General features: G+C 39.3%; 1 protein-coding gene across 1 annotated transcript in view; it reads left to right on the forward strand.

The window, feature by feature from the left end:
- The window catches only part of LOC138818499 (phospholipid-transporting ATPase FetA-like), a 67523-nt gene that overhangs the window by 5575 nt on the left and 46429 nt on the right, over window positions 1–15519 (forward strand). The window contains exons 2-5 of the mRNA XM_070009426.1: window positions 7021–7101; window positions 12128–12180; window positions 12938–13051; window positions 13903–14001. Coding sequence (XP_069865527.1) covers window positions 7056–7101; window positions 12128–12180; window positions 12938–13051; window positions 13903–14001 — 312 coding nt within the window. The 5' untranslated portion in view covers window positions 7021–7055. The remainder of the gene's footprint in view (window positions 1–7020; window positions 7102–12127; window positions 12181–12937; window positions 13052–13902; window positions 14002–15519) is intronic.

A 15519-nucleotide genomic window follows, 5' to 3' on the forward strand; every position in this document is an offset into this window, starting at 1 on the left:
ATCAATCCTTCTGTGTAGTCTTCCCATATGAGTGAGATGACAAGTGCATACTATCATGTTGAGATTTTTCTGATTAGATGGGCTCTCTCTCTCTCTCTCTCTCTCTCTCTCTCTCTCTCTCTCTCTCTCTCTCTCTCTCTCTCTCTCTCTCTCTCTCTCTCTCCTCTCTCTCTCTCTCTCCCCCTACCTATTTCAATGTGCTGGGAATTGAGCCCAGAGCTTGTGCATGCTAAGCAAGTGTTCTACCATTTATTTAAGCTAAGTCTCCAGCATTTTTTATGTTTTGTTTGTATAACTTTTCCCAGGCTGGCCTCCATCTCACCATCTCCTGCTTCTGCCAGTAGGTGAGATCATAGGCTATGATCCACCACTCTTCCTATCTAGGTTATTTATTTCTACCTCTTAATTCTCATGTCTAAATGAAAGAGCTTTAGTTTCTACAATTACTTTATATACGCTAGTGCTATTCCTCAACTTCTCTTTGTGATATCTCTCCCTGTCTCTCTCTTCCTCTTCTCTCTTCTCTCTTCCTTCCTTCTTCCTCTCTCTTCCTCTCTCCCTTTCCCTTTTCTTCTCCCTCTCTCCTCCCTCTCTCTTTTCCCTTCTCCTTCTCTCTCTCCCTGTCTCTTTGCCAGTATTGGGTTTGAATTCAAAGCCTTGAGCTTTCTCTGCTTGCTTGCTTACACTGGTGGTACTCTACTACTTGAGCCATACCTCCAACCCACTTTTTTGCTGACTATTTTGGAAACAGAGTCTCAAGGACATTTCTGAGACTTTCTGCTGGTTGGCTTTGAACCTTGATCCTTTGGATATAAGTATCCTAAATAGCTAGGATTATAGATATGAACTACTGGTGCCCAGATTCTTGTGTCTCTTGTATGACTCTAACATTCCTCAACATCCTTTTAAAAATCTGATGACTACTCTCTCAAATATTCAATTACAAAGGGAAAAGTAGAGTGTCTTGGAAAATCAAGTGATTTAGGTTTACATCACCAGGAATATGTATTAACAGCATGGATCCTCTGATATTGTACCTTGCAGACTAATTTCTTAGTTTATTAGTTGTCCTATGGTTATGTAAGGTATTAACATAAGGACATATGGCAAATCTGCTATATTTGCTAAGCAGGCATTCTTCCACTTGAGCCACTCCACCAGCCCATCTGTGCTATTTTTGAAAATTTAAGTTTAAAATTACACCAAATAGGATTTTTTTTTTTTTTGCCAGTTCTGGAGCTCGAACTTAGGGCCTGAGCACTGTCCCTGAGCTTCTTTTTGCTCCAGGCTAGCACTCTACCACTTGAGCCACAGTGCCACTTCTGGCCTTTTCTGCTTATGTGGTGCTAAGAAATCGAACCCAGGGCTTTGTGCATGCTAGGCAAGCACTCTACCGCTAAGCCACATTCCCAGCCCCCAAATAAGATTATTTTTAAGGCAGTAGTAGGGTTTAAACTTAGAACCTTGTGCTTGCCAGCTAGGTATTCTACCACTTGAGCTATACTCTCAGTCCTGCACTGGTTATTTTTTGAGATAGAATCTCTATTCCTGCCTAGACACATGCTTGGACCATGATCTGCTTTTAAGATTCCTTTTATAGCTCAGGTGACAGGCACACAACACCACATCCAGCTTCTTCCATTAAAATGAAGTCTTAGGGCTGGAAAGGTGGCTCAGTGGTAGAGTGCTTGCCTTGCATACACAAGGCCCTGGGTTTGATTCCTTAGTACCACATAAGCAAAAAAAGCCAGAAGTGGCGCTGTAGCTCAAGTGGTAGAGCACTAGCTTTGAGCTGAAGAGTTAAAAGACAGTGCTCAGGCCCAGAGTTCAGGCCCCATGACCGCAACAAACAAACAAACAAACAAATAAAGTCTTAGCCGGGCGCTGGTAGCTCACACCTGTAATCCTAGCTACTCAGGAGGCTGAGAGCTGAGGACTGCAGTTCAAAGCCAGCCCAGGCAGGAAAGTCTGTGAGACTCCAATCTCCAATAAACCACCGGAAGTGGCGCTGTGGCTCAAGTGGTGGAGCGCTAGCCTTGAGCTGAAGAGCTGAGGGGCAGCAGTCAGGCCCAGAGTTCAAGCCCACGACTGACCAAAAAAGAAATCTTGATGATTATTTTTTCCAAGCTGGTCTCAAGCTATGACCCTCCCAATCTCAATCTCCCATGTACTTAGATGACAAGTGCATGTTGCCACACCTAGCTATTGCTTGAGAAGGAGTCTTGTGTATTCCTGGGCTGACCTTGAACAAAATCTTCCTGGTCTCAGCCTCTCAGGTAACTAGGACTACAAACATAAGCTACAAGTTCCAAGGTTCAAAAGGAAACATATTTTAAAATGTAGTGACTTAAATAAGAACTATTCTTTCAATGTAAGTTTTTAAAATTACTCTCATAGGGTAGAAAAATGTTTTCCTCAGTTGATATCATCATTTCTTTTTGATACTATATGTTTCCTTTTGAACCTTGGAACTTGTAGCTTACCTAGTTACCTGAGAGGCCGAGGAATACTCATGAGACTCCTTCTCAAGCAAGAGCTAGGTGTAGTGACATGCATTTGCAGTATTTATTACAAATGTGTAAGTTGTAAAGAATAACAATGATACATGACAACAGTAGCTTGAAGTTCTTGCTATTCTCCATTCAGTCTTCTATCCTAAAAAATTTACTTTTCATCTCCTTATTTTTTTATAGATTTACCTTGATGTATCAAGTATTATCTCTATGATATACTTTGGCATGATCTTTAAATTTATGTAAATGGATAATACTATTTGTATTCTTTAGCAGTTTTCTTAATCCCTAAATATACTCTTGAGAGTTATCGAGTATATGTAACTATAGTTACACACTACATTTTCAGCTAAGTAGCTTTCTTTTTTTTTTTTTTTGGTTGGTTGTGGGGCCTGAAAGCTGGGCCTGGGCGCTGTCCCTCAGCTCTTCAGCTGAAGGCTAGCACTCTACCACTTGAGCGTCAGCCCCACTTCCGGCTTTTTCTGCTTATGTGGTGCTGAGGAATCGAACCCAGGGCCTCATACATGTAAGGCAAGCACTCCACCACTGAGCCACCTTCCCAGCCCCAAGCTAAGTAGCTAGCTTTCTACTGTATGAACATACCACTAGTTACTTCTTTATTCTACTATTAGTACTCTAAATAGCTATTTGGTTGGTTTCTAGTTTTGCTAATAGGAGCAGCTGCTTCACATATCCTTACATAGAACATATGAGTTTTGTAGCTGGGCATATTGCTTCATACTTACAATCCTTGAACTAAGGAGACTGAAGCAAGAGGATTGGAGTTTAAGGCCAGCCTGGGCTACATAGAGCATCCTAGGCCACAGTAACACACTATCTCAAAAAAATTTTACTGGTGTGTAAACCTAAAACTGGACTTGATGAGCTATAGGGTAAGTGCTTCATCAACTTTATTAAATAAGGCCAATTATTTTCCAGAGTTACTGGCCAACTTTCAACCAGTACAAAATATTATGAGTTATTTTTTAACTGATATGGTGTGTATTTTAAAATGTATTTCTATTGATTGATCAACTATTTGCACTAAGCAAATAGGCAGGAATTTCATATATTAGTTAATTTTAATTCTTTCACCACTTTTTTTTTTTTGATGAATTATGGGGCCTGAACTCGGCCTTGACACTGTCCTTGAGCTCTTTTGCTCAGGGCTAGTGTTCTATCACTTTGAGCCACAGTGAGTCTCAGGAAAGTCTTGTGGACTTTTCTGCTCAGGCTGGCTTCGAACGGTGATCCTCAGATCTCAGCCTCCTGAGTAACTAGGATTACAGGCATGAACCACTGGTGCCTGGCTTCCTTTCACCACTCTTTTACCTCAGCCTTATAATGGGAATTAATGTTGTACTTGTTTGTGTGTGTGTGTGTGTGTGTGTGTTTGCCAGTCGAGGGGCTTGAACTCTGGGCCTAGGCACTGTCCCTCAGCTCTTTGACTCAAGGCTGGCACTTTACCATTTGAGCCACATCGCCACTTCAAGCTTTTTCTATTTATGTAGTGCTGAGGAATCGATATCAGGGCCTCATGCATGCAAGGCATGCATGCAAGGCACTGAGCCACCTTCCCAGCCCTTGTACTTGGTTTTTAATATATAATAACTCCCAATTTCCTTAATTGATTTCTTTATTTTGTACCTAGCTAATATGTTTTGTTTTTTTAATTTGTTGTTTGTTTCAGTAAGGATCTTACGATGTCCCCTAGGTTAATCTTGACCTCCCTATCCTCCTGCCTTAGCTTTCCAAGTGGTGGGATAATAGGCCTGTGCCATCATGCCTAGATAATTTTTTAAATTCATATTCTAGAAGAAATTTGAGGCAGGAAATTGTTAATAACTTGCCCAGCTCATATTGTCATTAAATTAGAAGCAAATCATAAAATAACACCCAATTCTCTGGCTGCTAATCCATTTTTTGTTTCATCTCTTATCATTTACCTCCCACATCTCATTTTTTCCTCTCTTCCCTCGGGTTCTTTCACTCTTCCTTTGAGTTTAACAGCTTAATATCTTCCCTGGTTGGATCCATTCCTGGTTCCAGCTGAGCAATCATTACTCAGGACCCTCCTGGCAAAGTACTCTATAACCATGTTACATTTCAAGCTGTGCTAATGGAGGGATTTGGCCAGCTACCCTTTCAAAGCTGTGGATGGCCCTGCAGGGGTTGGAGAGCATCCAAAAATTCAGGCCATCCTATTCTTGACTCTTTTTTCAGTACCAGTAGGAGTTCCAAGCCTACTGTGGATATGGACTGGGTGCCTAGAAAATGGGGGCATCAGAACTACTAACAATGATCATGGAAACAGATTCTATTGACTCCTGAGGTTGTAGTAAAAAATAAAAGCCCACAAGCACAAAAATGAGTTTTATTTGGCTTGCAGGGTATTCAACTTTCTTCTTAAAAATCTGAATACTCATATAGGAAACATGTGTTCACCAATTTCTCATCAAAAACTTCATTTCCTATCATTTTCTAACTAGCTTTATAGTTATCATCACCCAATTTTTCTAGTCTTAGCTCACCAAACTTGGGATTATAAGAAATACAAGAAATGATAGAAAAGACATTTATGTTCTGGAGCATAAATCAAGTGACAGAGCACCTCTACTAGATGTAAGGACCTGAGTTCAAACCCTGGTATCACCAGTCTCTCTCTCTCTCTCTCTCTCTCTCTCTCTCTCTCTCTCTCTCTCTCTCTCTCTCTCTCTCTCTCTCTCTCTCTCTCTCTCTCTCTCTCTCTCTCTCACACACACACACACACACACACACACACACACACACACACACACACAATTTGTTTGCATTTCTGAGTTGGGTTAAGGATCAGGTACTAATAAGCTTTGTTACTATGACAGATGCTTAACAATTTCAATGAGGAAGGTTACTTTGGCTCATGGTCTCAGAGGATTCAGTCTACAGTTGCTTGGCTCCATGCATGTAGGTAGAAAATAAGGTGGTGGGAGCAAGTGGTGAAGGAGGATCTTCAGCTCATGGTGAAACAATGAGCAAGGAAGGGACTGGGGATTGTTCATAATCTTCAGAGGCTGATGTTGTCCTCAGCAACCTTCTTCCTCTAAATAGGTATATTTCCTAAACTTCCCAGAACCTCTCAAAGTATCACCACTAACTGGAAACCAAGCATTCAATGCATGAGTTTATAGGGGACATTGCATATTCAAAGCATAACAGACAGACAAAAAGGAAAAAAAAGAAAAAGACTTGTTTTCATGGTAGACTCACCGGAAGTGACAAAATACAATTTTCAAAGGGTTAAAAACATGATTTTCACATGAAAAACACAGGTATCAAAAAGTTTTATTTGGGGCTGGGAAGGTGGCTCAATGGTAGGATGCTTGCCTTGCATGCATGAGGCTCTGGGTTCGATTCCTTAGCACCACATAAGCAGAAAAAAGCCGGAAGTTGCACTGTAGCTCAAGTGGTAGAGTGCTAGCCTTGAGGTGAAGAGCTGAGGGACAGCACCCAGGCCCAGAGTTCAGGCCCTATGACCGACAAAAACAAAACAAAAAAAAACACACAAAAAAAGTTTTATTTAATTAACTTAGGAGCTAAGAAGATATTAGGAACAGTTCAAATGAAAATTTAGGAGTGTTTATAGTCAATTTAATAAATAAATGTTGAGATTTCCCAATTATGTATATGAAACTAATATCCTAAAATATAATAAGTCATAAACTTTGAAGTTATCTTTTCCATCAGACATAAAATATTCTTTTTTCTTTTTGTCAGTTGTGGGGCTTGAACTCTGGGCCTGAGCACTGTCCTTAAGCTCTTCAGCTCAAGGTGAGCGCTCTACCACTTGAGCCATAGCACCACTTTCTGGTTTTCTGGTGGTTTATTGGTGAGCACTCTACCACTTGAACGACAGCACCACTTCTGGTTTTCTGTGGTTTATTGGAGATAAGAGTCTCATGGACTTTCCTGCCCTGCTTGGCTTTGAACTGTGATCCTCCAGATCTCAGCCTCCTGAGTGGCTAGGATTACAGGCGTGAGCCACCCGTGCCTGGCCAGACATAAAATATCTTTACTAGATTAAAATGTACTGTTAATCTCTACCTTACAGATTTATACAATAGTCAATTCAAAAATAACCAAAGGTGTAAACCTAGAATTACATTAAAAGACTACCCAGTAATATCTTTTATCTACTTGTAAATTTCAGGTCATCAACTTGATTGCCAGAAAGTGAAATCTGTTTTTCAAGTTTTGGAAACATCTTTATTATGAGATTAAATGAAGTAAATTCTAAAATATAGCATATGTGGATTAGGAATAGATTATTTCAGATTTCAGAGGTCAAGTTCCATGTTTCTTTTTATCTTTTCTTTTTTGGTATAAGAGCTTACACACAGGGCATTGCACTTGCTAGGCAAGCATTTTATCACTGAGCTACATCCCAGCCCCTGTACCAAGTTTTTTAAGCATATACTTAAAACAGTATCAACATGAGAAATTCCAAATCTTTTTATTTCCTTTACAGTAATTCCATGGAATTATAGTTGGAACTACCCTTCAATGTCTGTATTTGAAAGCCAAACTGAAAACAAACAAGATGGAGTTGGTAGGTGGACTCTTACTATTGCTTCTAAAAAGTGTGTGTGTGCATGCATGTGTGTGTGTGCTTGCTCACACGCACATGCTCCTGTGAATATGACAGATAAGTAGACTGGTCATCCTGCCAATCAAACTACCAGCCTACCAGTCTAGCACTGGTCGTTCACAACTATAATCCTAGCTACTTGGGAGGCTGACATTGAACTGCTGTTTGTGGTCTCTCTTTATTCCCTCTTACCTCATTGGTCAGGTTTTCATCATTTTAAGTATATCAACTTATAGCAATCTTTTAAGTGGTTCTTTTGGGGGGGGGGAGGGGTCCGGTCGTGGGGCCTGAACTCTGGGCCTGGGCGCTGTCCCTCAGCTCTTCAGCTCAAGGCTAGTGCTCTACCACTTGAGCCACAGTGCCACTTCTGGCTTTTTTTTCTTTTTGCTTATGTGGAATCGAACTCAGGGCCTCATGCATGCAAGGCAAGTGCTCTGCCACTGAGCCATCTTTCCAGCCCTTAAGTGGTTCTTATATCTACAGTTTGTTCCATTGTAAATTTATCATAGTCTTTCTGAAATTCCATTGTTATCACATTTTTGCCTCCTTAATGTATTTCTAGGATTCCTTGTCAGCTGCTAGATAAAATATAAGATCATTAGTCTAATATTACTCACCTGACTTGATAATCTTGTTTCTGACCTCTGTCAGATTTTCCCCCTGCTGTGCTATGTATACAACTTGTCTCAGTGCCAGACATTATGTTTTTCATATCTCTATACCAATCCCCTACATTTCTAATTATCCTATTTCTATCTTTATGGATAAGTAGGAGTCCTTCACCAACAATTAATTCCCTAAATTCTTAAATTCGAATACTGCAGCCAGGCGCCCCTGGCTCACGCCTGTAATCCTAGCTATTCTGGAGGCTGAGATCTGAGGATTGCTGTTCCAAGCCAGCCTGGGCAGGAACGTCTGTGAGACTCTTTTTTTTTTTTTTTTTTTTGGGTCCGGTCGTGGGGCTTGAACTCTGGGCCTGGGCGCTGTCCCTCAGCTCTTCAGCTCAAGGCTAGCACTCTACCACCTGAGCCACAGTGCCACTTGCGGTTTTTGCTTTTTTGCATATGTGGTGCTGAGGAATCGAACCCAGGGCCTCGAGCATGCAAGGCAAGCGCTCTACCACTGAGCTACCTTCCCAGCCCAGTCTGTGAGACTCTTATCTCCAATTAACCACCAGAATACTAGAAGTGGTGCTGTGACTCAAGTGGTAAAGCCTTGAGCTGAAGAGCTCTGGGACAGTGCCTAGGCCCAAAGTTCAAGACCCATGACTGACAAAAAGAAAAAATAAAAGTCCTACAATGCTTAGCTTCTGTGGCTTAAAGCAAAAAACCCTAACTGCATTGAGATACAATTCACATGCCACAAAATTCACTTATACATAGCTCAGTGAATTTTAATATGTTCACAGAGCTGTGCAACTTTTCCATAATTTAACTTTAGAACCTTATCATCACTCCCATCTCCAATAGCAATCACTCCAAATACCTATTTTTACTCAGCCCTAGCAATCACAAACTCATTTTGTATTTCTATGGAATTGTCAATTCTGGACTTTGATAAACAAATAGAATCCTATAGAGTAAAAGGATATATCCTGCAGAGTTTACAAAACTATTTATTTCCATTTTCCCTCCTTCCCCCTTACCATCTATATATTTCTATAAATATCATTATTGTCTCTACCAACATGACAACACAATAGTAATTATTATCTATTATTGAGAGACAGTTGAATAATGCAAAAAGTAATAATGCAAAAGGGTAAGACAGACCTGCATGTTCTGGCATGGAAAGATTTCTAATACATAGTGTGAAAAGTAAAAAAACAATGTGATAAGATATATACATAAGATTTATACACAAACACACACACTATTAGTGTATGACTCTGGAAAGGAAGAACTTAAAGGATATATGGCAATCTGTTAACAGTGGTTTCTGTGAGAGAAAGGAGTAAAAGTCTATTTATACATTACTTTAAGTAATTTTTTAAATCACTAAGAAAATAGTATTAGCATAAAAGGAAAAAGGGTTGGACAAACTAAAAGGAAAGGAGGATAGGAAGGGGAAAAAAGAAAAGGGAGAAAGGCATATATATTGAAATATATGGAGCAAAAAGTGGTATTTAGGGCCTTAAAATAGAAGGCTCTCAGAACTTTCAAATAAACACACAAAAAAATAAGTCATTTAGGTTCTACAGCTCTGTGAAATTATGAAAACTCACTGAAACATACATTTTGTTTTATTGTTGTTCAGATTCTAGGGTTTAAACTCAGGGCTTGGGCACTGTCCCAAGCTGTCATTTTGCTCAAGGCTAGTGTTCTACCACTTGAGCCACAGCTCCATTTCCAGCATTTAGTTGACTAATTAGAGATAAGGGTCTTATGAACTTTCCTGTCCAGGCTGGCTTCAAACAGCAATCCTTAGATCTCAGCCTCCTGAGTAGCTACAATTACAGGTGAGAGCCATCAGGTCGAGGTGAAATATACATTTTAAATAGGTGGGTTGTATGCTATATAAGTTGTATTTCAACATGTGATTAAAAAACAGACATTAAAGTTTCTGGAACTAGTTTCTAGAATTATGTTCTTCTAGAAAACTTAAACCAAGGGCTGGGAAGGTGGCTCAGTGGTAGAGCGCTTGCCTTGCATGCCTGAGGCCCTGGGTTCGATTCCCCAGCACCACATAAGCAAAAAGAAAAAAAGCCGGAAGTGGCGCTGTGGTTCAAGTGGTAGAGCGCTAGCCTTGAGCTGAAGAGCTGAGGGACAGCGCCCAGGCCCAGAGTTCAGGCCCCACAACCGGACCAAAAAAAAAAAAAAAGAAAACTTAAACCAACCTGGACACCAGTGTCAGCATGTCCTGAGTTATGCCACCCAAACCAGTTTTTTTAATGGGGCCCTGTTAATTAAGTCAATTTTTTTCTTTTTTTTTTTTTTTGCTTTGTGACTTTACATTTGCTTTAGGACCTGATCTTTTTTTTTTTTTGGTCGGTCGTGAGGCTTGAACTCTGGGCCTGGGTGTTGTCCCTCAGCTCTTCAGCTCAAGGCGAGCGCTCTACCACTTGAGCTACAGCGCCACTTCCGGTTTTCTGGTGGTTTATTGGAGATAGGAGTCTCACGGTCTCTCCTGCCCGGGCTGGCTTTGAACCGCAATCCTCAGATCTCAGCCTCCTGAGTAGCTAGGATTACAGGCGTGAGCCACCAGCGCCCGGCAGGACCTGATCTTTTAACAATTATAGTCTAGTTCTTCTTGAACTTGGACATAAGAATCAATGAGGTTCTAGGCATAGTGGGACAAAGACAGGATAGTGGAGATAGGAGAGCTGGACAACTCAAGGACTGTCATGACTTAAGTCAATTTTCCCTTCAGACCCTTTTGACACTGCACTGTACATACACTCTCAGCCATGTTGGATATCTTCATTGTAACTCTGTAATTATATGAATCTTCCCATAGGTAGGAAGGTGATTATCTTCCACTGGAGAAGTTTGCACAGGACCTGACCTCAATTCAGTAGAACCCATGTTATATATAAAGCATCTTTCACTTCAACAAATCTTTATTAAATCCAGGACCTAATCAATAGGATAGAGAAATGTTTAAAGGAGCAGAAAAATAATAATCTGAGAATGTTGTTGCATGGCTGTAATCTCAGCACCTAGGGTGAACAGTTACCCTGAACTACATAGAAAGACTTGTCTTAAGGGGAAAGGGGGTGGGGGGAGGGCGGGCCTGCCTGCCTGCCTGCCTGCCTTCCTTCCTTCCTTCCTTCCTTCCTTCCTTCTTCCTTCCTTCCTTCCTTCCTTCCTTCCTTCCTCCCTCCCTCCCTCCCTCCCTCCCTCCCTTCCTTCCTCCTTCCCTTCCTTCCTTCTTCCCTTCCTTCCTTCCTTCCTTCCTTCCTTCCTTCCTTCCTTCCTTCCTTCCTTTCACAATAGAATAACCAAATCCTCAGAGGCTGAGGATTGTGTTTAAACGCCAGCCCACATAGGAAATCCCATGATACTCTTACTTCCATTTAAGTACCAAAAAAAGAGAGAAATGGAGCTGTGGCACTAACCCTGAGCAAAAAAATAACCAGATATTTATTTCAAAGGAAAACCTTTTGAAGTAAGAAATAATGGGGAACACTTAGTCACTCTAGTCTTTTGTCAGAGTATTTATAAGTGCAGAGGATTATGAATTAATCTTTCTTACATAATATGACAATAATATTCATGGATATGACTGGCTACTTTCTTTTCTTAAACTTGTCTTTTTTTCTCTTACATGTTTAGTTTCTTTTTTTAGATGATTATAAAAAGCGAAGCTTTAACCACCTTTTTCAACATTCCTGCTTTTGCTGTAACCTGACTTATTTTTTACTTCAGCAAAAATGATTTCCATTTTTCCCCATTTAGTGTATTCAGCTATATGTTTGTCATATATGACCTTTATTATGTTGAGGTACATTCTTTCTATTCTTAGTTTGTTCAGATGTTTTATTTAAAAAAACATATTGAATTTTGTCAAAGACTTTTTCAGATGACTATGTAATTTTTGCTGTCCTGTATTACATTTGATTTATGTATTTTGAAACCATCCTTGAATTCCTGGAACAAAGTCAACTTACAGTATATGATCTTTTAAATGTGTGATTGAATTCAACTTTAATATGTTTGAAAAATATTTTGAGAACTTTTGCATCTATGTTTATCAAAGAGATTAGCTTGTAATTTTTTTGTTGTTGTGTTTTTGTCTGTTATTGGTATGTTATAAGTACTTTTGAGGTCTTCATTAATGAAGTACTCATTCCTTCCAGAAAGTTGTAATACTTGAGGACTTCCTTTATATACACTAATTATTTAAATAAAGAGGAAAGAAACATTTTCAAACAGATTTTTTCAGTAAGAAAGTATGATAAACTAATAAAGTCTTCACTGGCAGCTAACATCCAGGCTGACTGAAGAGGAACATCCTTCTTGTTATTCCTCTCTTTTCCTTTCAAAAGGGCGATTTCTACAGGCCAACAATAGAGAACTCAACATTCTTTATGGATATCCTGTGAGTATCTTACATGTAGCTATTTTAGAAGGGTGGTAATATTTTCCTATGACATTCCCCTTTGCTGAGTAAACAAAATTCATTATAGTTGTAGACCCTACCATATAAATTCTTCTTTCTTTTAAGCATACAAAAAGTGGTGCAATGAGGGCTCAGAACCAAAATTACTACAGTGCCCTAATCTCAAGGGAGATTATGTCTCAGATTTTAGGATTATATGTAAGCTTTAGGAAAGAAATGCTACAGCTTTTTCTTACATAGCTGAAAACATAGTTCCACAATTATCCTTTTCCACTTCAACATTTATAACAATTCATGTAGACCTACTTTACTCAATAACAGAATTGTTTTCCATTGTATCAATAAACCTTAAACTAACTAGCCTTCTATTGATGAATATTCAAAATGTCTCCAATGTTTTTCTAGGATAAATAGCCCTGAATAAATACCATTTTACACATAGTGTAACACATTTGTATTCATATATACTATGAGAATTCCCTGTTAATGAGTTGGCTAGGCTAAAAGGAAAATATATTAAATATTATTATTATTATTATATATTATAATTATAACATATATTAGATTCCCCTCTAAAAAGATTATATCCATCATCATTTTTACTTAACAATAAGCTGCCCATTTTCCCATCATACTATATATAACCGAATATTTAATAAATATAGATCAATCCAGTTTTTTATCTGTCTTTGAACTTTGGTGGGTTTTGTTGTTATTGTTGTTTGTTTACTCACAGAACAATGCCATCAAGACATCGAAATATAATGTCTTTAACTTCCTGCCTCTGAATCTATTTGAACAGTTCCAGAGACTTGCAAATGCCTATTTCCTCATTTTGCTATTTCTACAGGTATTTTCCCCAAGGACAATTTCAGGTTATATAATAAGCCTATTGACTGAGAAATATCTTCTCTCTTTAGACACAGGCAAATGGATGGCCAGAGTCTCAGGCTAGTCCTCTAGAGAAGCAAGGTCAGGATTAGCAAGTATGAATCAATGCCTTTGTAAGTGGAAGGAGACAAAGTCCTCAAATCACAAGGAAAGGGTGCTCCTCAACATGATTATATATGACCATGGTTCAGGTTGATCATAGGAAGCTACAGAACTCTTCACCACCCCAACTGAGACTACTCTTTGTCATCCTAACCTCCATGACAGGAAATTGATATATTAAGAGTACTAGGGGCGTATAATACTTTGAAATATGAGAGAGTGACACAAGTAAAGAAGGGTAGGCCAAATTGAGAGAGGAGGACCAATCATTTCACCTCCCCTGTGTTTTAGGAGTTTGGGAAATATGTGATTTTCCTACAGCTACTCATTTGAGACTGGGCCTTTGTAGCTCAGAGTAACCTTGAACTCAGCCTCCTACCTGATTTCCCCAATTTCTGGGATTACAGATATAACCATCATACCTGACTGTCACATCCACTCTTACTGTACTACCTCCAGTACCTTTCATTATTAGGGAAGAAAAGGATCTTCTCCATCAGGACTAAGGTAGTGGAGCTTAGATAGGTAAACTTACAGCTTTTTCTTCTTTACCCTTCCTTAAGAAATGTTTACTTATATTTGGAGTGGGGGAGTAGTTATAGGAAAGGTAAAGCAGTGAAAAACAAGTAGGATGGTGGGACTTATTATGATCAGTCCTTTAAGTTTTTAAGTCTTCTGATTAAATTTTTTTCTCTTTCTCTCTCACAGTTAATTCCTGAGATTTCTGCTTTGGCATGGTATACAACAGTGATACCACTAGTGATGGTGCTGTCTATAACAGGAGTGAAAGATGCCATCGATGATCTGGTGAACTGGCTTCTTGGGCTTCCCACACTATACCTAATAGTCAGGCTGTGAACAAGAAGTCTTCCCAGAACTATCTTGTGCAAAGAAGTACTGGATGGAAACATATTTTCTATCCTTGTCAGAGGGATATGTAACTGCCAGTGGACCAAGACTGGTGGTTAATGCATGGCCCAAAAGGGGTGGTGCAGAGCTTCTGTATGGCCTCCTGGTACTACTCCAGGGCTCTTTCCATTCCTTTTAAAAAACTAGTCTTTAACCCTGCTTTTAGCTTCTAGCTATGTCATCGTCCTTCTTTCTTTTCTCCCCTTTCTCTAGTTTTATATCCCTTCTTTGCTTTGTCCATCTTCCTTCTTTCTTCTATTATTCCTCTTGTGTCTCTTCTTCCCTCCAACACTCTCCTATCACCATTTTTGGCTATCAGTTTTATTCGGCATGCACAACTAGGAGCCGTTTGTTTTCAGAAAGCTGTGTAACATATACAGAGGCTTACTTTTATCCTGGTGTGAAAAAGAGAAACTGGCCTTTGACAGTGACTTAAGTAATAGATTATTTGAGAAACCAACCTTTGTAATTCCCCAAAATAGTCCTTCTAATTTTGCTAAGATAAATTTTTAGACCAAAGTTTTATAGGACAGTATGTCTCCAGTTCTTTAACTCAATAGGTCGCATAGTTTTAAATTTCAGTCACAACTCAAATATGCAAAACTGACATTTTATTTCTTATAGGGTTAATTTCATATATTTCTGAATTCATTTTGCTCAGAACTGTATGCATACCCCATTCCTCATTTTTTCCAATAAGAACCCATTCAGGGCAATGCATCTACTCTTCTTGTTCTGAATTCAGTTTCTTTCATATTAATGTTGGCACAATTCAGAATTGTGACCATTCCGTATATTCCATCCCCTTTTTTATTCTTGCCTTTTACCTCACCAGAAAGGAGAAAATTTATGTGATCCTGACATTAGAACATATTCTGTATTTGTTCTCCTGCTATTTGGTCTTTGGATATTGGCCTCTTTCCGCTCTGTATCCACTACATAAACTTCTATACACCTGTAACAAGTTGGCACTGGAGTCAGAATATGCTTGCCAATACTAGGCAACTTCACTTGTCCTGTCATCATTGTTTACTCTGTCTTCTGAGTCTTTGACATACTTGTTTGTTTTCATGCCCCTGGGCTTTGGTTTTAGTGTTTGGCATCAAGCTTTTTTTTTTTTTTTGTCTTTTTTTTCTTCTCCCTGGGTTCTTTTTCTTACTATTTGTTTTATTTTAAGAGTTTCTTGTTCTAGTTTTAATGGCTGAAGGGCTTTGGAGTAAGGAGTAGGAGATATATGAAGAAATAGAACAACAATGGATAATACTTCAAAAACTGTGAATTCTCGCCGGGCGCTGGTGGCTCACGCCTGTAATCCTAGCTACTCAGGAGGCTGAGATCTGAGGATCTCGGTTCAAAGCCAGCCCGGGCAGGAGAGACCGTGAGACTCCTATCTCCAATAAAAACCACCAGAAAACC

Source organism: Dipodomys merriami, unplaced genomic scaffold (genome assembly GCF_024711535.1).
Source record: "Dipodomys merriami isolate MVZ:Mamm:240054 unplaced genomic scaffold, mDipMer1.0.p SCAF_11, whole genome shotgun sequence".
In the NCBI taxonomy this organism is placed as follows: domain Eukaryota; kingdom Metazoa; phylum Chordata; class Mammalia; order Rodentia; family Heteromyidae; genus Dipodomys; species Dipodomys merriami.